This window comes from Podarcis pityusensis, assembly GCF_964106645.2.
Source record: "Podarcis pityusensis genome assembly, chromosome: 12".
NCBI classification, from domain to species: domain Eukaryota; kingdom Metazoa; phylum Chordata; class Lepidosauria; order Squamata; family Lacertidae; genus Podarcis; species Podarcis pityusensis.
The window spans coordinates 28896891-28922983 of record NC_138037.1 but is presented as its reverse complement, the minus strand read 5'-3'; the positions used below and the strand labels follow the sequence as shown (position 1 = coordinate 28922983).

At 41.7% G+C, this 26093-nt stretch overlaps 1 protein-coding gene across 2 annotated transcripts in view; it reads left to right on the top strand.

The window, feature by feature from the left end:
* Positions 1 to 26093, top strand: part of SLC25A13 (solute carrier family 25 member 13) — a 109633-nt gene that overhangs the window by 15206 nt on the left and 68334 nt on the right. For both annotated transcript variants that reach the window (XM_080974770.1, XM_080974771.1), the window contains 3 exons: positions 6759 to 6812; positions 13073 to 13215; positions 25500 to 25615. In XM_080974770.1, the coding sequence (XP_080830896.1) occupies positions 6759 to 6812; positions 13073 to 13215; positions 25500 to 25615 (313 nt within the window). The remainder of the gene's footprint in view (positions 1 to 6758; positions 6813 to 13072; positions 13216 to 25499; positions 25616 to 26093) is intronic.

Sequence of the window (26093 nt, the reverse complement as noted above, 5' to 3'; positions counted from 1 at the left end):
TTGCTTTTCTAGCCTAGCACTGTCTATTCTGACTGATTGGCAGTGGATCTCCAAGGTCTCATTCCATAAAAGTTTTTGATGAGCTCAAAACACACTTTTTTTTGCAAGCCGTAGCAATAGCCAAGCATGCTACCGGTACCAATTACTGGGAGAAATTCAAAGTCTTTGTCTATTGCATGCTTTTATTAATGCATGTTTTTATAAATGAAAAGAGTTGCATTTTTATTTTGTTGTTTGTGTTTGCGTAGATAGGACATCTATACACACAGATTAGTCTCCAAAAACAAACAGTAAAACAGCATGCTTACTGAGAACCAGATCTATACAAATTTCAAGACTCCCTAGCAAAATGGGACCAACTCAAAATCTACCCTCCTTTCTGTTATATTTGCTTGTTAACTGTCTTGAGGGCCTTCTTTAGGGTTGAAAGGCAATCTAAAATATTTTTGCAAATAAGTACCGTGTGCTGTAGGACTATCAACGTGACACTCACTTTTAAATTAAAACACCCTCATGCTGTGGATGTGAAATGAAGATAGTGGTGTTAAATTATGAAATGAAGGCATATGTCAAGTGTGAGGAACCTTTGGGTCCCCCAGATGTTGCTGAACTACAACTCCCATCAGCCCCAGCAGACGTGGTCAGTGGCCACAGAAGATGGGAGTTGCCATTCAGCAAATTCTGGAGGGTTAAAGACTCCCAATATATGATGATGGCATGCTGTCTGCTCTGCTTTTAAAGTTGCAGGAGAATAAAAAAAGCCTGCTGCAATTTTGCAGGCTTGGGGAGCTCTCAGAAGAGCTTCCCAAGTGCCTTTAATAAAATAGTGGCAGTCCTAGCTAAAACTTGCTAAGCAGAGCTGGTCAGTTCTCAAGAGGACGACTGGTTGTATTTCACTTAGGTTGTATGCAGGTCAGCCCAGTTCGCTCAGCTGCTGTTTTGTAAAGGAAATATGAAATCATCCTAAGTTTTGTTAAATGGGTACTACGTATGCCAGTCAGGCTCACCAATAAAGGCCACCGAACAAGAACAAGCCTAAAATCATGCATGTCAGCGCTACGGACAGACTTGGAACACAATCCTTGTTCCAAGGTGTCCCTTGATATCTTGGAGGATAAAACCGCCACCAGCAACAATAGGCACAAACTGCTGCTTCCCTTTCAGTACAAGAAACTTAGGAGCACCGGCGTGTGTTTCTAGGTGCCTAGTGAGTGAGAAGCAGATTGTCTGTCTCTTATTGCTTTGTTGGTATGCTTTGCAGTGAGAGCAGCAGAGTGGGCGGTGGACTCTACCTAATGTGTTTCATCAGTTCAGCATTTGAAGGTTAAACTTCCATTTTCTTCAAGTACAAGAAATAACAGGCGTAGAAAGATGATGGATGCCCATGTTGTTATGCTGCAGTCATAGTGGAAGGTGTGTGGGAGGAGGAAGACATGGGGCTCGAAAAGATCGATGGATTGGAAGGCTTCCAGTTTTGATGAAAAGCTGCCAGGCAGGTGTTGCAGCTCTTTCCTTGGGCTTTGCAAAATATGCCAATTCCTTGGCATTTTAATGTGGTTCTTGTTTTTGATTTAATTAGATGATAAGATTGTTCCTAAGCTCCATCATGATAGTAAATATTCTGCGGTATATAAATGCCTTCAAACAAACAAACAAACAAAACAAAACAAATGCACCCTCTTTATCCTAGCAGCTACATTTGCTTGGGAAGCTTAGAGTTAAAAAAATCCTAATAAAGTATTGTGAATATTCCCTTTATTACTATGTAATGCCAGTCTTTAGCAGATGCATACCCTGCTGGCCAGCCTCCTTTTGCAGATGGCATGGTGGGAGGTGTGTATTATACCTGTGCTCTTGCATCTGCAGTAGCTTCCAGTTAGATAGGAAAAATGCAACTTTCCCCCTATAAAGCCCCAAATGTCCTACCATGATCCCTCAGCTAGCAAATCTGTGACTTATACAACTACCAAGTATCCCCATGTCTTTCCCCTTTCTCTACTGCCCCTCCTTTGCCAAATTTTACATTGTATTAATTGTGAATTCAGAGTTGTCTTTTATGGTTTTGTTCTATTGCAATTTGTTTTGAATATTAAAAAAGGGGTTTTTTAATTTAAAAAATTACATTGTAAGTTCCTTGGGGCAGGTACTCGTCATCTTGTAATTTGGGGCGTTGATGATGATTCAAAACCTTGGAAGGTGTTCTTAGTGGCTACCTAAAATGTGTATTATCACCCTTTCCCAGTGTTGCTATAAGGATAGGGTCCAGGTTTTCACTCTGACCTGTATTCTGAATAAACACCAAAAGTCCTCTTTTAAAATAAATAACTAAACAAACAAACAAACTTTTACCTGTGGTGCAGAGAATCAAAAACCCTTGCTAGGATTTGTTTCTTTTTGTTCCTTAATGAATACCCTGCCTGCTGATCCACTTTCCCCTTTCAGCCATTTCACTAGTCCCTACCATCTGATGTCCGCTTAGTAGTGTTTCAGGTTCATTGTAGCTGAACCTGAGCACTTCACTATATTTGAAGGACTGGACTTTGATTTACTAGTACAGTGAGGGAAATGCCTAGTTAGCCATTAATAAGGCCAGATTATTGATTCCCATCTGCCCAACTCCCCCTTTCTGGACTTGTTGTTGTTTTCTAGCACTGCTACCTATTCTCTGCCCTGTTTGTCTGATCAGACAGTTGGGAATATTGCACCCTTGTTGCAATCTGCTTGTAAACCTGCTGATTGCATTTTGCGACACGCCGTAGTGGCCGTATCGGTTCATCATTCTATACCACAATCAAGGTTCTTAACTTGGATTCTGACAGTGCTGGAAAAGCACAAGTGCCATTCATTCAGAAGAGGATGCTGACAACCGGGTGTACTGGGTCACGGACTGTGGGGGGGAGGGGGGAGAGGATAAATAAAATCTGGGGTGTAAGAGGATGGCTTTTGCACAGCTGTTTGTCTTTTGTACCCCTCTGGAAACTCAATAATGAAATAATCCTTTTTTAGGTCAAGTTAGTTTGTCTAACACAGCTGAGTTTGTTTGTTCTGGCAGCCTGGATTTAGGAACATTTGCAGTACCTGAAACAAAAGTGTGCTGTTGTTAAACACAAAAGCCAGCCACTTCATTTTCTCAGGTACTCCATTCCTCTCCCCTCAGTTTTCATCCAACAGCCAGCCAGTATTTCATGTCTACTGAGCTATCCCCTCGCATTTAGGATTATTTTTTTGTACTTCTGCAAAACATGGGGTTCCACAAAGCCTGCCAATACCTCTTGCTTTGTGTATGGATGGTGCTACTTTGGTTTCAGAAGGAGAATATGTTCACTGCTAATATGCTAAAAAGAACATAGTGTTCGATATCCCAAACTACCATGTGAAAAGCAATTTAAAGCCCATTTCTGAGATATACTTTGAAAGCTAGCTCTCTGCTCTTAGGCTCTCGTGCAGTCGATGGTGAAGTAAAGACAAGCCTTTTGTTTCTTTTCTATAACTGTTGGGAATCTGCATTAGGAGCTGTCCCAGGTCCTGCCCTGCCTGACGCAGCCTAGCCATCTGGATACCTGTAGACTGCTGTCTTGAGTTGGACTTGGGCTGCAGTTTAGCCACCTGCTAGGGCTAGGCTTTGTTCCTCACGTTGAGGGCTTGCAGTTTTGCTCAAGCAGGGTAGCTGTATTGCTCATACTACATGAACTATGGTTTGGCTACAGCTTCTGTTTCCATTTCCAAGGAATAACCATTTTGCTCACGCTCAAAGCACACACAACTGTGTAGCATGCACCATTTTTGACCCAGAAGAGGGTGGAACAGGGTGACCTGGGCTTAGGCATGCTCCGTCGATGTGCGCAGTGACCCAGAACACAACCCCCGTGCAAATTGGGGGTTGCCTGTAGTTGCAGGTGCTGTGGTTGAAATATGAATCAAGTATTGTATGTTAGCATGGCGCAATGATGCGATCTTGACTAGTAGCGTAACTAGCCAGGGGCGGGCGTGGGGGGGTGGTCCACATCGGGCAGGGGGTCTGTAGTGCGGCACGACTGCACGTGCTGTGCGCCGCCCCTGGGCTGGCCGAGAAGGAGGGAGGACGAGTGGGCTGAGGTCCACTGGACTCATGTTGCACTATGGCCCGGTGCTGCCAGGCTGAGTAGTCCTGGGTCAAGCTTGCCACGGGGTGGAAGTGATGCAGGGGAGAGGCAGCAGAACATCCCTTTCCTGCTGCCCCCTCCCCAGCTGGGCTCCTGCGTGTGAGGGAGCTCCGGAGACTCCTTTCATGTCCTGCTCCCCTACATGCTTTTAGAAATTTAGTATTTTCGGGGAGTGAGGGCGAGGAGAGAGTTTGGCCCCGAAGCGTTTTGCAGAATTCTGGACTGCTCCTAAAATGTTGTTGTCCTTTTGTAGGTGAAGGAGTGATGGATAGGGTGGCATGCTACTTTTGTACTGGGGAAAGATTTCTTGTGGAGGTTGTGGAATTCATTGAATTTGGGTCCAGTCTGCCACAGAGAGCACAAAGCCTTGTGAATGGGCTCTCAAGTAAATAACTGTCTTAGCGCAAGATTATGACACTTAGGACAGCATGTACACTTGGATAACACACATTTTCTGGCTATCTACCCCACAATTGCTCATGTCGTTTCGGTGAGTTTTGGAAGGAAAAAGCAACCAAACATCATTAACCCCCAAATAGCTAGCATCTAAAAGCATGCGCTTTCTTCCTAATGCATTAATGTATCTTGCTGTGTGGTGTTTAGTTCTAATGAGAGGCATGGGCTAAAGTGAGAGGACACACCTTGATTTAGGGTGGGAGTTTGTTTCCATAAAAGATGTTTTGGATGGGTGGGGTATAAATAATAAAATTATTATTATTATTAGGTACTGGGAGATTGCATTGTGTTGATCTGCATTATGTATACAAACGTTCACACATCTGCACTCTTGGCCATGCTGTGCCCATTTGTTTCCAGGGTCCATATTCGCAGGAGGGCAGCTCAGATGTTTTGTCTCTTTCTTATAACCACTATGATAAACACCAAAGAATATATCTCCTTATTGATGTGTGTTTATGGGAGTAGGACAACGTTTCTTTCCCCAGATCATTCAAAGTCAATAGCCATCTTAATATAGAGGATGTGGCTTGAATATAAAAAGGATTCTTCTAGTATCACGTATCATATGCTCTTACACTTTTTTTAAAGCCTACATTAGATTTTTTTAAAAAAACCTCCATTATTGTTAGGATTAATTTTAAGTTTAATTTGTTTCTATTTCCCACACTGAACTGTGCCCAAAGCAACTCACAACAAGCACCCGCTTATTAGTGAAATGCAAAACATTTGCACACACAAAGATGTGCTAGGAAATACATAAATAAATTCAAATAAGACCCCCCAAAAATCAATAAACATAGAAAAAATTAAAGAATGCAAAGAAATAATACAGACGTAATTACATTTAATTTTGCTCAGCATCTGTGTGTCAGCAGACAAAAATAAATAAGCAGATGAATAAAGCCAGTTCATATTACCAATTCTAGTCTTTCCACACTGCAAGGAGCTAGAGCAGCCTGGCTTAGATACAGTTCAGAGAGAGCAGAGCTTTCTTACCAAGGTGAGATACCTCTAGCTAACTCCCTTATCTCTCCTCTAGAGGAGGCTGGGGAAGTTCTGCGGAGGGCAATCACGGAAGAAGGGTTTTAGGTTAGAGAGGTAGAACATTTGCTGTGCATGCAGAAGGTGCCGTTTCCAATCCCTGGCTCTTCCAGGTATGGCTGGGAAAAGATCTCATGACTAAAACCCAGTTCGTGAGAGTTGGGTGCAAGGTCCCCCCATCAGAGGTGGCCACATGCTCTGGCCAGCCAAGCTGTCCTCCTGCACTTAAAGAGTTATGAGTCAGGAAAGGGAGATACCTTGTGACTGTAGTGACTCCAGTAACACTGTGCTTTGCTTCCCAAACTCTGGAAGTGAAACTTGGTACTAGAGGGGGTTGCGGCTGGGCAAGTGCGCTTTGCTGCAGGTGTAGTTGCTACTCATTGTAGCCCCACAGCAAACTGCATGGCTGGAATATTATTTGGTTGTTGGGTCATCAAGTACAGCTACCCTGCACCATTGAGAAAGATAGCCCCTTCCCTTATTTTGTAATCATGATCCATAAGTCTGTCTGAGAGTATCTTCAACTCTCAACCTTGTATCATTTCTGCCCCAGCTTTGAACAGCAGGTGAGTGCAGAGTCATTCTTGACGGCTGCCTTTCAGACTGATCAAAACAATAGAGTTTTTCTAGAAGTGATGGAAAACTTCTTGTTAGGACTGGTTTTAATTGCTAAGTATTTACTATTAAATACTTTATATTTTAATGGCATGTCTCTCTCTCTCTCTCTCTCTCTCTCTCTCTCTCTCTCTCTCTCTTAAAAATGTGTCATTGCATGTCCCTAGTACTCAGGATTGGGCACTCATGTTATAAAAATAAAATCAGTTCCTGTGGTTGATGGCTCTATGTGGGCAAAGTCAGAGTGCACTTGTTTAAGATTTGGCAGGTTCAGAGGAACAACACCAGCAAAAATATCAAATAATTAAGTGTAAATGTTAAAACAAGTATTTATTTATTTATTTATTTCTCGCATAAACCACTGTCTAATTTATTTGAGGAGAACATTTATTTTTCATCGCTCATTCTTTTGTTTGAATTATCCTCTTTCTTTTTTTAAAATGACATTTTGACATCCTTTGTATAGACTATGCATATTAATATAATTGTATTTACTTGTAGGTGGCTCTAACCAAGAGAGCTGATCCAACTGAGTTGAAAACAATATTTTTGAAGGTATGTTAAAAGTAAATATTTTATCCGTTAAAGCCTGAATTTTTCATTTCTTTAGCTCTTATTGCATTATTCATCTCTTGATAGTCTTCTAACCATTAATCATTCACTGTATTATTACCATGTTAGATTTAAATACCACTATCAAAAATTGAACAATGCTCTCCAAGAAGTCAAATATGTTCTTGAATGATTATTGTATAGACTCGGGGAAATATAGCTGTCCCCCCAAATAGAATAGAAATTTCAGTGTTTCCTACATGGAGCGCTCTGTGTGTGTGTGTGTGTGTGTGTGTGTGTGTGTTTGTGTGTGTGTGTGTGTGTGTGTGTGTGTGTGTCTCTCTTAGAAGATCTGTGAATTAGAACTGCAGTCTAGAACTGTTTTCATTAGCATTTCCCCATCTCTCCCAAATCATTAGACTGCTAACAAATGGTGGGAGCAAATGCAAATAGAGTCACCCTGCCCCTACAAGAGAGTAAGAGGGAATAACTTGAAGATTGTTTCTGCAAACATTTTATTGGAGGTAATCATTGATCAGGTCACATAATTGTTTTCTGCCCTGCGTTGTGTGCTGTGTTTTCCATTGCTACTTGCAGCGTTGATTTAGCATCCATCTTTCAATTGTTAACCAAAGTTTAGGGCTGTGGCTTGGAAAACTGGTTTCTAAATCTGAGTTTGGAAATGCTCTCAGCCATGGTTAGAGAGGCCAAATCATTGTTCAGGGAGACATTCAAGAGCAAGATGGAAAGAATGCAAACCTGCAGCTTGCTCCTGATTTCTAGATTGTGATGGAAGCCTGATGTCTGCATTGGTTTTGCATATCTGCTTTTGGCTCCTAGAATATGCCAGGTAAGCAAAACCACCAGGTTTATAATGAGGACTTCCAAAAATGGGCTTAGGCTGTTGCTTCTGCATTGTGGAAGAAGGGGGTGCAACAGAAACCAAGTAGAGGTGGGGGGGAGTTAAATGTACAGTTCCAGCAAACTAATTATTTGGGAATATATGGCATGGTTTCATTCAAATGCCTTTCTGGGTCTCTTGTTTTGTTTGTACCTGGAAACAATAGCTGCTTGAAAGTCTCCCTCCGCCTGGTGAGATACAAATATAATAATAATAATAATAATAATAATACCACCTCATCCTATAACAGTGAGAATTGGGGCCTCTGAAAAGCCAGTGGACTTGCTGCATAAAGTAAAAGCTGTTCTAAAAGCTGGATTAAGGAAAAATAATAACAATTTGAAATGAGAGATCTGTCTCTCAGCTACTTCAATATCAGAAAAGCCAACAATAGCAAGACGAGCCAGTAGCTATGAACTGGTATAAATGAGAAGGCACAAAGGTCGCTCCAAACCTGTATATTTTATGCTACTTTAACAGGCTTATCATATAAAATGGGATGGCACACTTTTTGGGATGGCACACTTTTTGAGAAATTCGCATGTGCTGCTCTGAGAATCTTGGTAGGAGGATGATAAATAAGTACACATTTAATTCTAACCTGACGTGTATTTATGAATATAAATTATTTTTTCCTTTGTGGATTTTCTACGTTGCGTTTGCAAAAATGGCATACATTCCTAATAGTGCCTTTATTTCTAGACCATCCTCACACCAAGCTTATTCAGGATGCTTCAGAGTCATAACACAGACTAGCTGAAATTGGCAATTAAATTTCTATTAAAAACAAACAAACAACCCACACATACCAAGGAAACCAAAACATAACACCATTAGAATGGGATTTTTATCACATCATTTTCCATTTCAGTTAAATGCATTGCAATCAGTGTGACATTCCTTGGTTAGTTACATATTTTCTCTGGAGATACTTAAAAAATATATATTCCTCTGTTGTATTTGTAAGGACTTAAATGGGCTTGAACTAGTTAATGCTCAAGTATTTAAAATATATGATTATCCAGTGTGAATTTTGAAGGAACTTACCAAAAAGCCATTAGGCATTATTGTGTAATATCAAATTCTCCATAGGTATAATTACCAAAGTGGAGGGAAAATACATGACTGCATAGTACCACCTTTTCGAAAGTCTTTATTCCCAAACTAATAGAATTGATGTGTGTGTGTCCCCCTCGCTTTTGTCATGATAATTTCCTCAGAGTAACTCTACTTCTTGTAACTCTCCTACCATAACCTAAGAGATTAGGCTTCAGTCAAAATGAGCAAGCTGACATTTTCAAGGTCATTTTCTATATGTAGTGTGGGGGGTACGTGATTGGATTTCAAATACACAAGAATAAATCGCAGTGGGTAGGAACAGGGGGACATCGAAACCTTGTACTGCTTTCTATTATTGAATGTCTTAGCAGGGGGGCTAGCCTGGAAAAAAAAATGAAATGTAGAAGCAGAAAACGGCTGACTTATTTGATTTGTTTCTCGATAACTGTTGTGTTAAAAAGTTTTCAAGCCTGAGACTTGGAAAGATTTTCTGGCAGGTGATTGCAATGAGATCGATTTGGTCTGTGTGCTGGTTATAAAAGTGTGTAGCTGGATGTGTGTGTGTGTGTGTGATATCACCTATTAATCAGGTTGCTGATTTTATGTTGCTGCTGTGTTTTAAATTGCTTTTAATTGTGTGTGCATGCATGCATAAGCGCATGCCTTGATTTTGATTTGATTCTTTAATGTGTTTTAATGTGATAGTTTTGTTGGCCGGGCCGTCGGAAGGATTGTAAATATGAGAAACAAACACACTAAGCTTGCTCCTAAACATAGAACATGTTGCAGGTGAAACACAAACAATTAATTTGAAATGATAGAAATACAACATTATTAAATGTTTGGGCTATATAGTTTTCTGTTTCGGTCTTTGCTTCAATAAAACACTTGCCTGAAGGAAATTACTTTACCTATATATGGTTTAAATCTAGACAACTCAAAAAACCACGTACAGTTTAACTCTCAGAGGGAAGCCAAGAGTTATGTACTTACAGAAAATGTAAGGGTACTTGTCAGGCGCAACAACGGCTTTATTCAATGGGATCTGGCAGCAGGCTTTGCTCTGCAAGAGCTATTGCAACGTAAAACAAAACCCAAGTCTTTGAAGTTGGTTGCAAAATTGTAGTAGACACCTAACTTACTTGTTACTTCATGTGGATAATGTTCTGTGGAGAATCGCAGCAAATGTTTTTATCAGGCCACCTCAGAAAAGAAACATACCACAGTAATTAGCAATTTGGCTTTCCTGCTCAGAACATGTTGCTTGCTGCGATACAGATCTTTCTTTTTAAGGTGACACGTGGCAACTTATGTGCTCTTGTAATTTATTTACAGCTGCCTTTTAATGTCCCTTCGCTCACCGCCCAAGGAGTTTTGTAGTATTTACGGTGCATTTGCAAAGTAGCTATTTTGCATTCCTCCCCCCCCCATCGGATTTTTACTGACCTCAATATATGCAGAGTTGTGGCTTTTAAACGAATGCAGTGGTGATAAGGAATGGGAAGTCGACTTTAATAACACTTAAAAAGTATGGCTGGGATCCAGAGAACTACTTTAGGGGCACCCAAGGGCTTGGCCATGGCCAATGGATTTGTTTTGTTTTTATAAATAAAATTAAGCCTCTTCCCTTTGAATTAAATATCCTTTGAATATCACGGTTTTCTCCGTCTCCAAGATGTTTGCCCTAAGACATTGGGGGGGGGGGGAATTGTTAGAGTAGCACAAGTCCATGGTTGCCTTCAGCATGCAGAGATAGTGACATGGATCTTCAGGTGTCCCAGCCAGTCTGCTTTTCAGATACGGCTGTGCACATTGCCAGAAAGAAAGAAAGAAAGAAAGAAAGAAAGAAAGGAAAATGCATTGCAAAAAAGGGGGAGGGGAACCGCAAATTTGCATAACGTTTACGTGCGCTAATTTTAATGTGCAGATGCAAATTTATAAATATTTATAATAATCCAAATCGAAATACAGTATATCTCACCGTAGTGGGAAATGCTGGGCCCAGGTGTACTTGCTCAGTCTGCTGTCCAGGTGCGAAGCACTGAGAGGCGATGTCATGGCGCTCCCTGCTCTCCTCTCTTCTGGGTTCTTGGACTGGATACCCCTTCCAATGAAAGACTATCCTCTATAAAGTGGGACACATTGCCACCCTTCTCATAAGTGCAGCATATCCAAAGACAGGCCACCAAGTGGCCTGTGGTAGTCGCGAGGTGAAAAATTTTAATAACAAGAATACCCTTTGTAATAAGCAGGAGGTTGTCAGCATACGTTAAAAGACTCATGGACAAATGTGCAGCTGAGCAGTTGGGGAGTGTTGGGTACCATGACATAAGAAACTGTGGAAACTTTTCCTTCTGGCCTGCCATCCAGTTGAATTATTAATAATAATAATGATGATGATGATGATGATGATGATAAATAATTTATTATTTCTACCCTGCCCATCTGGCTGGGTTTCCCCAGCCACTCTGGGGTGGCTTCCAACAAAATATTAAAATACAATAGTCTGTCAAACATTAAAAGCTTCCCTAAACAGGGCTGCCTTCAGATGTCTTTTAAAAGTCTGGTAGTTGTTTACTTCCTTGACATCTGATGAGAGGGTGTTCCACAGGGCAGGTGCCGCTACCGAGAAGTCCCTCTGCCTGGTTTCCTGTAACTTGGTTTCTCGCAGCGAGGGAACTGCCAGAAGGCCCTGGACCTCAGTGTCCGGGCAGAACGATGGGGGTGGAGATGTTGAGTTGTGGCTGGAAATGAAGTGGCCTCGAGAGGCAAATGGTGCTGTATCACCTCATCCTAAAATCACTCACCTGTTGGCGAAGCATGCTTTAGGAATTTGAACCAGTGGGTCCCTTTCCTTTATATTTTTAGGACGCACCCAATTTTTTTGTGATTGCACGTTGTTCTGAATGGTTTTCAATGCATTTTAATTTGTTGCAGCCCACCCTGGGGGCTAAAGGTGAGAGATAGGCAGCAAATTAAAATAATAATAAAAACAGCAACAACAACAACAACCCACAATGTTAAGCTGAAAGCCCAAATAATGCCTACCAGCTCCTGTAATAAATGCTGCTCTTAAAAACTTCAGAGGTACACACAATCTCTTCCCCCGATCCCTGTACTCCCCCCTTTTTTCTATCAGTTTATGGACTTAGCTCTATACTTGGGGGGGGGGGGGAGAATAGAAATGTCAATTGTATTGTGTGCTTCTCTCCCCCATCCCCTCTTCCTGTGTAATACTATATGATTTCATGGGGTTTAGGCCAGTATAGCGTATTGAGGGCATTTTTATTACTGTTCTTCATATTGCTTTCTTTCCTTTCTGGAGTAATTTTAGTTTTCAAATAAAATTTGTTTTACTTCTGCTTTCACTTCTGTTTCTTTTCTTCTTTTACTCCCAAGAGGTAGATATTTGGGAGTAAAATCTGAAAAAAAAAAAAAATGTTGTCAGAGTCATGCAACTGTAATGTTTTGCACATGGCTGATAAGTATGAATGCATATGAATGGGCACAATCATGTGTTTGTTAAGTTCATATAAGAGAGAGTAGTGATCATATTTCATATTTTGAAAGCTGTTCCACTGGCATTTGCTGGCAGCAGTAAGCAAGAGATTGCTCAGCGATCAAAGACTCAAAATACAGGCTCAATTCATATGATGTTCTGAACCATGGTTTAGAGCAAAGGGTAGGCAGTGTGATGCCCTCCAGATGTTGCTGGACTTCAACTCCCATCAACCCTAGCCAGCATGGCCAGTGTCGTCCAACCACATCTGGAAGGTGCCACGTTGTCTGTCCTTGGTTCAGTGGGATGGAAACAAGCTATTGATAAGCATACCTTCTTCCCTTTTAATGCTAACCATGGTTTGCTGCAACAACCAAACTAGCAAAATATTGTTACCATTTGGAGTGCCCTCCAAAATATGATTAGCGTTCAATATTGTACCGAGTTGTGGTGTTCTACAACAAACTTTTTGTGTCTTATGGGTTGTAAATCCACTCTTGAGTTCAGCAATAGCAGAAAAGGGAGTATATAAATCAACTTCGAACCATAGCTTCTGATTCCTGTTTTGGAGGGCATACACTAACCATGATTTGGGTGTCTTGGCAAGCTATAGTTAGCACTCAGAGAGGATAAGGAAAGGCGGCGGGGGGGGAGGGGACACTCATCATGAGAAGTAAAGAAGGGAGCGTTTGCAAACCCACAGCAGTTTTATGATGCACCACATGGGGCAGCACTGTGTCGGCTGTGCGAGTGATGCAATGCTACCTTGTAATTTAAGAACCACATTCTTCTTCTTTTTTACAGTATGCAAGTGTTGAGAAAAATGGTGAATTTTACATGTCCCCCAGTGACTTTGTCACGCGGTTCCTGAAGATAATAGGAGATGGGGTGCCTAATCCCAGAACCGTTCAGCTGCTTGGAGGTGTGGTGGATCAGACGAAAGATGGGTATGTACTGTGACATTCATTTGAATTACTTATATAGTAATAGCATTGGCGATTCGCAGAATAAGCTGCTCTTCAGTTTTAAAGTATATGAAAAAAAATACTGTACTGCCATGAAATTTTGCTTTCAGCAGCAATTGGTTCTTCAGTGTCTCTGTGAATCACAGGGAGAGAACAGGATATGCTGTCTTAAAATGTGTTCCACTAGACACTGGGCCAGATACATAAAGGGTTAAAAAATGCATGCACTTTATAACAAACTCAATGACAACATTTTTAAACTTGATGTGCCACATTCAGAAGTTACAATTATTAAGCAATGCACGCAAAATGAATTTTATAGAGCAAGTTTCAGAACAGTAGAGGTGAATATTTAAATGTACGACACAAGGGGAAATGGGCTTTGTTCTTACCCATAAGCCTTAGGTAGTAGCATGAAGGACACTGAAAGAGGCCTACTTTTGATTTATTGTAACAGTTTCCAGCAAAAAAACAAGACTCTGTGACACCTTAAGAACCAAAAAAATATTTTATGGCATAACCTTTCATGGGCTAGAGTACGTCTGACTCTAATCCACAAAAAATAGGCTATCATAAATTGTTATGCTTTAAGATGCTGCAAAACTCTTTGTTATTCTCAGTTTACAAAGCCTTCTCAGAATACTGAAACCCCTCAAAACTTAAGGAGTAATGTATCAACCTGTGCTGTTGTGAACAAAGTGAGATGCAAGTAATTTACTTACTATAAATTAGAATTGTGTATGACCCCTTTTTCTTCTTCTACGAGTGCCAGCATGAGCATACATGCTTTCACAGGAGGGCTTTGGAAGCTTATATTTATGCTAGCCTTTCTCAACCTGGCACCCTGCAGATGTTTTGGACCACATCTCACGCCATCCTTGTACATTAGTGATGCTAGCTGAGGGGAGCTGGAGTCAAAAACCTCTGGAGGGCATCCAGTTGGGGAAGGCTGATTTATGCTGAGTAATTCAGATTTGATGAGATGGCAAGAATAAATATTGACATCCTGGGCATCAGTGAACTAAAATGGAGGGAATGGGCGAATTCAGTTCGGATGACTATCATATCTACTACTGTGGGCAAGAAACCCGTAAAAGAAATGGAGTGGCCCTCATAGTCAACAAAAGAGTGGTGAAAGCTGTACTGGGATACAATCTCAAAAATGATAGAATGATTTTGATACGAATCCAAGGCAGACCTTTTAACATCACAGTAATCCAAGTTTATGCACCAACTACTGGTGCTGAAGAAACTGAAATTGACCAGTTCTGTGAAGACTTACAAGACCTTATAGAAGTGACACCAAAGAAGGATGTTCTTCTCATTATAGGGGATTGGAATGCTAAAGTAGGGAATCAAGAGATAAAAGGAACAACTGGCAAGTTTGGCCTTGGAGATCAAAACGAAGCAGGGCAAAGACTAATAGAGTTCTGTCAAGAGAACAAGCTGGTCATCACAAACACGCTTTTCCAACAACACAAGAGACGACTCTACACATGGACATCACCAGATGGGCAGCATCGAAATCAGATTGATTATATTCTCTGCAGCCAAAGATTGAGAAGCTCTATATAGTCAGCAAAAACAAGACCTGGAGCTGACTGTGGCTCAGATCATCAGCTTCTTATAGCAAAATTCAAGCTTAAACTGAAGAAAGTAGGAAAAACCACTGGGCCGGTAAGATACAATCTAAACCAAATCCCTTATGAATACACAGTGGAAGTGAGAAACAGGTTTAAGGATTTAGATTTGCTGGACAAAGTGCCTGAAGACCTATGGGTGGAGGCTCGCAACATTATACAGGAGGCAGCAACGAAAACCATCCCAATGAAAAAGAAATGCAAGAAAGCAAAGTGGCTGTCCAACGAGGCCTTACAAATAGCGGGGGAGAGAAGGCAAGCAAAATGCGAGGGAGATAGTGAAAGATACAGGAAATTGAATGCAGATTTCCAAAAAATAGCAAGGAGAGACAAGAAGGCCTTCTTAAACAAGCAATGCAAAGAAATAGAGGAAAACAACAGAATGGGAAGAACCAGAGATCTGTTCAAGAAAATTGAAGATATGAAAGGAACATTTCATACAACGATTACCATAATAAAGGACAAAAGTGGTAAGGACCTAACAGAAGCAGAAGACATCAAGAAGAGGTGGCAAGAGTACACAGAGGAATTATACCAGAAGGATATGGATGGCTCGTACACCCCAGGTCGTGTGGTTGCTGACCTTGAGCCAGACATCCTGGAGAGTGAAGTCAAATGGGCCTTAGAAAGCACTGCAAATAACAAGGCCAGTGGAAGTGATGGTATTCCAGCTGAACTATTTAAAATTTTAAAAGATGATGCCGTTAAGGTGCTACACTCAATATGCCAGCAAGTTTGGAAAACTCAGCAGTGGCCAGAGGATTGGAGAAGATCAGTCTACATCCCAATCCCAAAGAAGGGCAGTGCCAAAGAATGCTCCAACTACCGCACAATTGCACTCATTTCACACGCTAGCAAGGTTATGCTTAGAAATCTACAAGGAAGGCTCAAGCAGTATGTGGACCGAGAACTCCCAGAAGTGCAAGCTGGATTTCGAAGGGGCAGAGGAACCAGAGACCAAATTGCAAACATGCGCTGGATTATGGAGAAAGCTAGAGAGTTCCAGAAAGACATCTACTTCTTCTTCATTGACTATGCAAAAGCCTTTGACTGTGTTGACTACAGCAAACTATGGCAAGTTCTTAAAGAAATGGGAGTGCCTGATCACCTCATCTGTCTCCTGAGAAATCTCTATGTGGGACAAGAAGCTACAGTTAGAACTGGATATGGAACAACTGATTGGTTCAAAATTGGGAAAGGAGTACGACAAGGCTGTATATTGTCTCCCTGCTTATTTAACTTATATGCAGAATTCATCATGCGAAAGGCTGGACTGGATGAATCCCTAGCCGGAATTAAGATCGCCGGAAGAAATATCAACAACCTCAGATATGCAGATGACACAACCTTGATGGCAGAAAGTGAGGAGGAATTAAAGAACCTTTTAATGAGGGTGAAAGAGGAGAGCGCAAAATATGGTCTGAAGCTCAACATCAAAAAAACAAAGATCATGGCAACTGGTCCCATCACCTCCTGGCAAATAGAAGGGGAAGAAATGGAGGCAGTGAGAGATTTTACTTTCTTGGGCTCCATGATCGCTGCAGATGGTGACAGCATCCACGCAATTAAAAGACGCCTGCTTCTTGGGAGAAAAGCAATGACAAACTTAGACAGCATCTTAAAAAGTAGAGACATCACCTTGCCAACAAAGGTCCGTATAGTAAAAGCTATGGTTTTCCCAGTAGTGATGTATGGAAGTGAGAGCTGGACCATAAAGAAGGCTGATCGCCGAAGAATTGATGCTTTTGAATTATGGTGCTGGAGGAGACTCTTGAGAGTCCCATGGACTGCAAGAAGATCAAACCTATCCATTCTTAAGGAAATCAGCCCTGAGTGCTCACTGGAAGGATTGATCGTGAAGCTGAGGCTCCAATACTTTGGCCACCTCATGAGAAGAGAAGACTCCCTGGAAAAGACCCTGATGTTGGGAAAGATGGAGGGCACAAGGAGAAGGGGATGACAGAGGACGAGATGGTTGGATAGTGTTCTCAAGGCTACCAGCATGAGTTTGAGCAGACTGCGGGAGGCAGTGGAAGACAGAAGTGCCTGGCGTGCTCTGGTCCAGGGGGTCACGAAGAGTCGGACACGACTAAACGACAACAAATTCAGATTTGAGATCCAAGTCCTATATATAGAAATGAGTTCCCTATTGAAAATCTCTACTCTGCCCCCACCAGCCCCTGCTTCAGTCTACCTGTGGTTATTCTTTCGGAGCAACTAAGTTTTAGGTCCTCATATTACTTCATCTGTTTTACCTGAATGCCGCTTTTCTGCAAAACTGCTCCAAGCGGTTCACAACATATCAGGTGAACAATAACAATTAAAAAACCTCAAAACCATTATAAATCACAATATCAGTAAGTAACAACATTGCATACGAAAAGCTACGCCAATTAAATAACTGAAATGAAACGGAAGAGAAAATAATACCAATTCAGAATAGAGTAGTAGCATGCAAAACATCGCCAGATGATGCACTTGTGACCAGTGGTTTGGTTCTGAGCCGCCATCTTCATCATTCAGGGACGCCACCGCATTTTCTCACCTGGGATAGTGCAAGCACTCCCACCTTGGCTCCCCCCCCCCCCGAGGGGACTTATGCCCACCATTATCATGGGGTCTTACCCCACATGGTGGCCAATAGCTTTCCTTTCACGCTCTCCTACCAGACAATATGGCTTCAGCCAGGATGGGGGCCCTAAATAAGGTCTTGTGAAGTGACCCTCGACGTGGCAACCCCAAAAGGATTTTTTGTTTCTTCCCTTTGGTTGTTATGAGGTATAAAAAGTCGCAACAGTGATTCTTTTGAATGGCCAAAGGTACATGTTAACCTGAGTTTATCCAAGAATAGTATTTTTGTCTCATACAGTGTTTCATGCTCTTGCTACAGTAAGCTGAAATGGCGCCTCTGCCCCACCCCATTCCCCTCCAGGAGATTCTTGCGTGGCGTTTTCTCGTGATTATGATCTAGACATTACTGAGATTTTTCGTACACACACACACACACACACACACACACACACACTATGTAAAATCCCCTTCATTACCTTTTTCTGCATGGCTGCTATGTTAATAATATTTCAGAAAAACGACCCAACTACCCACAACCTTTTCTCTTGCTATTGTGTGGCCATCTTGTTAGTCCTTGTGTCCAAGTATCTCAGTGCCATTAAGGTAATGACTGAAACTCCAGATCAACCTTTGTGAGAACCTGAATGCACATCTGTATGACTTTCTCTGTACAGTGCATGCGTGAATCCCCTGCTCTGTTTCCCCCTGTGCTGATCCATTGTTCAGCCTCGCAAAGACAGGAGTGTTTTTTGCCTGCCTGTTTTCTTGCTAGGCGGATGCACTGCGAAACCTTTAGTGAGAGGAGGCTTCCAGAGGGTTAGGTGGGAGGTCTGAGACCTGTTGTTTAGCCTCAGGAGGCCATTCAGGGTGCCTGTTACCCTCCCACAGATGAGCATGTAAAGAAATGTTTTACTGCAAATTGCACTCTTTAAAAATCCAACTGGCTTCCTCTAACAATCCATACTTTTTTCTTCTTTTTTTGCTGCTACAATTAAATTCTGCCCAATAAAATATCCCTGTTCTGCCAATCATAGCTTGGTTTCCAGTAAGCAACTCAAAATACTATATGGCTTTTATTTTTAGAAAGTGTAAACAATTCAAAATAATGCTTTGAAATGCCAGCTTTTCCCATTATTATTGATTTATCTCTAATCTACCATTTTTCAGAACAAGTTGTTTATCTAAGATTGAAACATTAAATAATAGGCATAGCTTACCCTGTGCCCCATTATGCTATTATGGTTAAATTGCTGATTTTAGTAAAGCATTGTAGCTTTTGTATTTATTATACAATGATGAGGATAATGATTAGTATTGCTAAACATGCAAAAGAATGGATGTTGCACACACACAAACACACACACATAAGAATTTCAGACGTGTGTGCCTTGGGTACTTTTTCGTATAGCAGAAGTTAATAATTAGGCAATTTAAAGGTACCATTGCAAAATTGCCCTGATTTTACTGGAAAAGATTTCGTTGAGGGTAGATCTCTTGATATTGAAGTCAGCGAACATTGGGCAGTTGTGGATGGCTGAATTCTCTGCAAATGGGCACAAATGACTTTATCCCATTCCCACTGACATTTCACCCCATAACACAAAATTGCTTCCATGGGACGTGGCATAAAATGGCTGCCATGTCTTAACGGAGCAGAAAGAGGCAGAGACCCAAAATGGTATATAGGCATGGTCCCTACATCAGCCCCCCCCTCCCCAAAATGAATGGGAATAAAGGCACCTACTTCAGCCACAGAGAAACTCTTTACACTCTCCTCTGAACATGCAGTCCTGGCATCCACTGAAATGTGGCCCCTACATAAGGGGAAGTGCTCACCATAGGAGAGGCTGGTCCAGTGTGAACCAGAATTGAGAAAGCAAAGCAAACAAGTCTCTCATGCACTGTGAATTTTTGAGGGCATAGTAACTGAAACATTTCACTGGCACCATAGAAGCAACTGGTGTGCACAAGTGCTGCGTTGACAACTCCTCTGTATAGTTTTCCAGGAATTAAAGCAAGGCTTAAGGAGTTTATAAAGCCACTCTTGGCTGTTCTTCATCAACGGACAGTGTGTAGGAGGAATATCTGCGCTACACATCTAAACCCATTTGAAACTGGTTTCACCGCCTTGACTTCTCCCAAAGGCACCTGGCAGCTGTAGTCCTTGGGAGCTGCAGGAGCTAACCAGGTTTTAAAACTGGTGCAAATATGAATGGTAGACACCATCCTTTTTCCCATGTAAGTTATCACATGTAACTCCTCCTAATAAACACCTCATAGTTCTTAAGTTAGAACCCAAGTGACCAAAGTTCATAGGTCAAAAAGCCTAGCTTCATTCATCAGTCTGGGTCTCCACAAACCCCACAAGAGCTGTTCTCTTGGCTAGCCTAAGCCTCACTAAATGTTTGCAACTGAAACAACTCCATATTGCTTCCCTGTGCATCTTGGCCTCCATTTCCCTCCCCTTGTCCCCTGTGCCAAAATTTATATTGTTAGCTTCCTGCATAAGGGACCTGATGGCACTGTATAAATCACATGACTATTAATAACTGATAACATGCTACCCATTGCCCAGGAGATAATGGGTTTGCCATCAGCATTTGGGCATTGCGGTCAATATGGGTAAAGAAGTGTTGGTGACCTACAGATGACCTCTCTGGATTTGGTGAGTCCTAGGAACTATTTCCCAGGCTTCTTTGTGTTCCAAAGTACTAAAGCAGAAGTGGGAAGCTCCTCTGAAGATGTATTTTTCAAAATCAACAGGCTTGTATGGATTTCATTTACATAATACTAATATGCTTGACTTCAAAATAAAATCAAATGGGGGATTTGACTAAATTTGGCTAGAGTTGTTCCTTTCCTTTGTCCTTTCTTATTTTGGCCCGCCTTTCATTCTTTGATTGATTGATTGATTGATTAAATAAATAAATAAATATATGATCAAAATATACTGTTCTTGCCAAGACTGAAACAAAATACACATTCGGCAGCTTTGATCTTTGTGTTTTCAAAAAAAAAATCTCATTTTCCTTATCAAGTGGTTCATTTCTCTGCTATTTCTAATATATTTTAAGTTTCTGAAATGTAAGTTGCAGGCTACCGTATTTTTTGCCCTATAGGACGCACTTTTTCCCCTCCAAAAATGAAGGGGAAATGTGTGTGCATCCTATGAGGCGAATGCAGGCTTTCGCTGAAGCCTGGAGAGCGAGAAGCGTTGGTGCGCACCGACCCCTCTCACTCTCCAGGCTTCAGGAAGCTATCCACAAGCCTTGGGAGCCCGGCGGGAGTTCCCGCCGGGCTCCCAAGGCTTGCGGACAACAGCCTGCATCCCGAAGCCTGGGGCGTGCTGAGTAGCGCGCCCCGGGCTTCGGGCAGATATCCGCAAGCCTGGGGAGCCCGGCGGGAGTTCCCACCGGGCTCCCTAGGCTTTCGGATAGCAGCCTGTTCTTGGGGCCGGGGTCGGGGGAAGCTCTGGCTTCCCCTGGCCCCAGCCCCGTGCCTGGGGGGGGATTTTTTTTCTTTATTCCCCACCCCCCAAAAAAACTAGGTGCGCCCTATGGGCTGGTGCGCCCTATAGGGCGAAAAATATGGTAATTTATAACTGAATACTTGGGGCACAGTCTTCTAGGAGCTTCTCCTGCACAATCCTCAGTATGCTGCTGTCACATAATGGACTTCTTGCAAGCTGAGGTTCAGCTTGCTTTATGGTAATCTAAATTTCTGAAACCAACAAATCACTTTCTATTTTCATTTGTTTTTAAAAAATACACATTCTTTGTATTCTCCATGAATGTTAGTTTATTCTCTGATCAGTACAAAAGATTCTTGAAGAGAGAAATTGTAGGGATATTCTGGATGAGCAAATAATGACCATGCAGGGCTGTGCTCTGCTCCCAATTTAGGAATTTCAGAATTTTTAGATCAAAGCTGCCTGACGCAGCAGCTGAGAAACCAAGTGAATTTCATGGGAACACCTGACACGTAAACGGTCGAAAGCATGGAGCTTTCAGCTGTTCTTTCAAACAGGGCTTTCCAAACTACTTTGCCAAGCCCTGATTCTAGTGGTACACCTTCTCACATCCCCCACCGGCCAGATGGAAAGCTGCCGCCCATCTAGCAAGAATCTGTTAATATCGTCTGCCGTCTTGCTTTGTGGTGGTGAACTGTGTTCTCTGAAGCTAAATCTTTGTTATGCAGGAGGTCTCCTTTGTGATAAGCCCATCCTTGTTCTCTGCACTTCCTTCCAACTTTCTCTGCCTCCTCTACAGGTTCAGTTGTCCTGTAATATGAAAATAGGAATCCTAGACCCTTCAGAACCCACCTTCAAAACCGATTTGTATCACAGGCCCTTCTGTTTGCTGCCACTTCTACCTTTTCTGAATGGGAAAAGCTAACAGAGCAACCTGTCGCTTGGTGATTGAGATGAGACAATGGGAGCAGCCTTATCCAAAGTCAGTCTCAAAGTCAGTATTGTCTGCACTGATGTGCAGAAGCTGTCCAGGATATCACTGAGGGCATTACTTAATGATGCAGCAGAATAAACCTGGGACCTTCTGCATGCAAAGCAGATGGGGAGATGCTGTCTCATTTTCACCTCACATTAGAGATGGGGGAGAAATTCGTTTCAGTTTGCATTTTTAAAGGTGAACTTACTTGTGCTTTCTGAATCAAGTTTCGAACCAAAACACATCCATCTTTTGACATTCACACTTCTCCGGTTAAAACTGCGTATATTAAAAATGTGATTATAAGGCAAAATTGCAAGCAAAATGTACGTTAGGAAGATTCACACTAGAACGCTGATGAATTTTCATGGGAACTCCCCTCCCCCCCCGCAAAAAAACCTCCCACAAACGGTTGTGGAAATGTGGATAGCTGAAGTTAAGGTTGGGAAAATGAGAAACTGTGTGAAACAGAAATTGATATTTATTCCCTACCTCAGACACCTGAATGTAGGGGACTTAAGCTCCCCCCCCCCAAAAAAAAAACACCCCTGTGCCATGCTGGTGGAAGTTAGCAGCCATAGGGAGCAAGAGGGAGCGGCAAAAATGACTGCTCAAACCAGTCTTGAGTTTGCTGGTAAGCTTGTGGAGAAATTGGCCTCAATGCACAACTGAAGAATGCAGGACAAACTCTCTTTTTCTGCCTCCTTTATTTTTTCTTTCTGTTAAACATGTCTTTGCCACCTCATTCTCTTTTGAAGAAGTGATGGCACTTCCCTTTTTTCTCCCATTAAAATGGGGAAGATAGTACCAAAGTAGAGAACCTCTGACTTAGAAGGCATCTTTCTGCTTGATTTATAATTCATCCATCTCCTCCTAGTTTCACATCGTTAAAACGCAGGGTCATTAGGCTTTACTCAGCCGGGCTTTTAAGTTAGACAAGGCCTTGCTTATGTAGGCAAAATTATTCTTAAGTAGCATATTGAGGTTCATGTTAATATGTGCTGTTTAATGAAACCTAATGATATTCAATGAAGGGTTGCACTATGCCAGAGAGAAAACTTGTTACCTAGGCAACTGCCCTTGTGCTGTATAGAGCTTGGAACATATGGCTATGTAACATGCATTATTTCAGCATCTTTAACCATTAGGAACCACATGTGTAATTGACTGTGAAAAATTACTGCTCAGTTACTGTATTGTATGGGCATAATAGAAGTAAATGAGTGCGTCATTGTTGTCGGAGTCGATCTGTTGGGAATCACTTGCAGGCCAGTCTATTTAAGGAGCAAAAATACAATAAGAAGAAAATAGCTGGTTTAATTAACATGTAAAAATTGGGTTAATTTGAATTCAGCTGGCACAGCAGATATTCATGTTTCCTCTGCAGTAGTCTGATGGGAGCCTCACATTTGTAGACTTTCTCCCATTTTCCATTAAAAAAAACCCCCAACCCGTTGCTTTCGTTAAAATTGAAATAAACTCTCTTAATTAAATATCTGGCTCTTAGAGGTGTTTGGGTTACTCGACTGAGAAGAGCTTGATGTAGCCAAAAGAATCTTTCCCAATCTGGTGCCCTCCAGATATTTTGGATTACAACATTCTAGCTGTGACTTAATGGAAGCTGAAGTCCAAAACATCTGGAAAGTACCAGGTTGCCAAAGGCTGCTTTAAAGACAACAAATTTCATTTTGGCATGAGAGTTGTAGGCTAAAGTTCACTTCATCGGACCACTTAATGTATCTGGAGCTGGTTCTGCCTTATGAATAATGATTTTAGTCTTCTTAATTGAACATCCCGACTGAAATATCACAAATCTGCATTGCAAAGACCCTGGGGCCTGCATCTTTATTAATCAAATTCTACCCAAACCTGCATAAATATGATTTTTTTCCCCATGACAACAGATGTCAGCTGTTGAAGCTCTCACGTACATTCCAACAACTCAAGGAAATTTCATAGGAAATAGATGCTAGCATCTTGTTTTTATTGCTTAAATTATCACGTGAATTATTATCATAACGCCGCATTGTATCACCTACCTTATTTATGTAATTTATATACTGACCTTCATCAAGAGAATACAGGGCGGTTTACAGCATAAAATTATTTCAGGTAAAATGATGTGCTCCACGTGTGTGGAAAAGTGATGACGCTATGATCCATCTGGTCAGTGGCAGAACCTTTAACCACGTTGCCTCAAATCAGAGGAGCTACTGCCATGTCCTTTTTTTTGCAAATGATTAATCTGATGGGCAACTTTCGGAACACTTTTTTGGTTGCTAAAATGTGGTTCTACCCCATTTGGTTTTTTTTAAAAAAAAATTAGTAAAAGGTGAAGGGACCCCTGACCATTAGGTCCAGTCGTGACCGATTCTGGGGTTGCGGCGCTCATCTCGCTTTATTGGCCAAGGGAGCCGGCGTACATCTTCCGGGTCATGTGGCCAGCATGACTAAGCCATTTCTGGCGAACCAGAGCAGCACACGGAAACGCCGTTTACCTTCCCGCCGGAGCGATACCTATTTATCTACTTGCACTTTGACTTGCTTTTGAACTGCTAGGTTGGCAGGAGCAGGGACCGAGCAACGGGAGCACACCCTGTCGCGGGGATTCGAACTGCTGACCTTCTGATCGGCAAGCCCTAGGTTCTGTGGTTTAACCCACGGCGCCACCCATGTCCCCCCCCAAAAAAAATATTACTCCATGACAATTGGATTGGGATAATTTGCATTTGAATTACTAACTTGGCAACTTTCAAACTTGCAATTTCGATTGTGCCACCATTCAAGATGCTAGTAAAATAATAGGAAGCTGCATTTATGGTGAGTCAGACTATTGGTCCATCTAGCTCATCACTTTTTATACTGGTTGCCATTGGCTCCTCAGGGTTTGAGGCAGGGGTGCCTCTTAGCCCTAAACGGCTTAGGACCTGGGCATCTGAAGAAGAGTCTCTCACCTAGGATTTGAGGTTGTCTACAGAAACTCTTCTGATGGTGCCATTGTTGCATGAGCCTGGACAACCTGTTGCTTTTCATGACTAGCAATAATACCCCAGTTATGGAACACTCTCCTCCGAGCTTTGACTGGCAGGAACCTTGGTTATTTTTCAGTGCAAGCTGAAGGCTCTCTTATTCCATGTTTTCTGAGTCGGCCATGACGTGTCCAAGTTTCATAGCTATTCTGAATAAATTCTCATTTATTAGATTGAGAATGGCTATACAGTCGTACTTTGGTTGCTGGATGCCTTGGAACTCGTACGTTTTGGCTCCCAAACAATCGAAAACTGGAAGTAAGTCTTCCGGTTTTGAATGATTTTCGGAAGCCGAATGTCCAGCGCGGCTTCTGATTGGCTGCAGAAGCCGCACTTTGGTTTCCAAACATTTTGGAAGTCAAACGGACTTCCAGATCGGATTCCGTTTGACTTCCAAGGTACAACTGTATTTTAAAGATTATTCTGTTTTGTTTTTACTGTATTATACTTTAAATTGTTGTGATATTTGGGGAGGGGTCACATATAATGAGGGCTAGAAATCTAATAAGTAAATTATTTACCTGTGAAATGTTCTTCTGGTGATTGCACCTGAAAAAATGGCTTTCTTTTTCCTTTCGTAGGTTGATATCCTTTCAAGAATTTGTAGCATTTGAATCTGTCCTCTGTGCTCCAGATGCACTGTTCATGGTGGCATTTCAGCTTTTTGACAAAACTGGGAAAGGAGAAGTTACTTTTGGTAAGACCTGCTTTTTCCTTCCTTTCCTCACCCTTCTTCCTCTCCCTCCCATGTGAGAAATATTGCTAAATTAATATTTCTTTATTAGCCTACAGCTATCTGGTTTCTTAAGTGTTATATTGTTAATGGACTTTTGAATGTTGCTATTGCAGATCGGTGTTACTGGAGAATGCTTGACCATGATATACCTAGGCATTGCCCCAAACCTCTGCATTTTAGACATGTTGAAATCTTGCTGGTTGCTTTGTTTTATTCTGCTGGTTTTTGTGTTTTGACATTTTTAGTGGGTGAACTGGCCTGGAACCAGTTTTGATGAAGGGCAATATATAAACTTTAAATAAAACAAATTAATAAGTTGGGAAATGCAATATACTGTCACTATTTAAAAAATGAAAAGGAAAAACTTTAATGAAACACTTCCAGAAATTCTTCATAGGCTTGTAATTTGTGCATGTTCTTCCAGACACAAGACACGTGA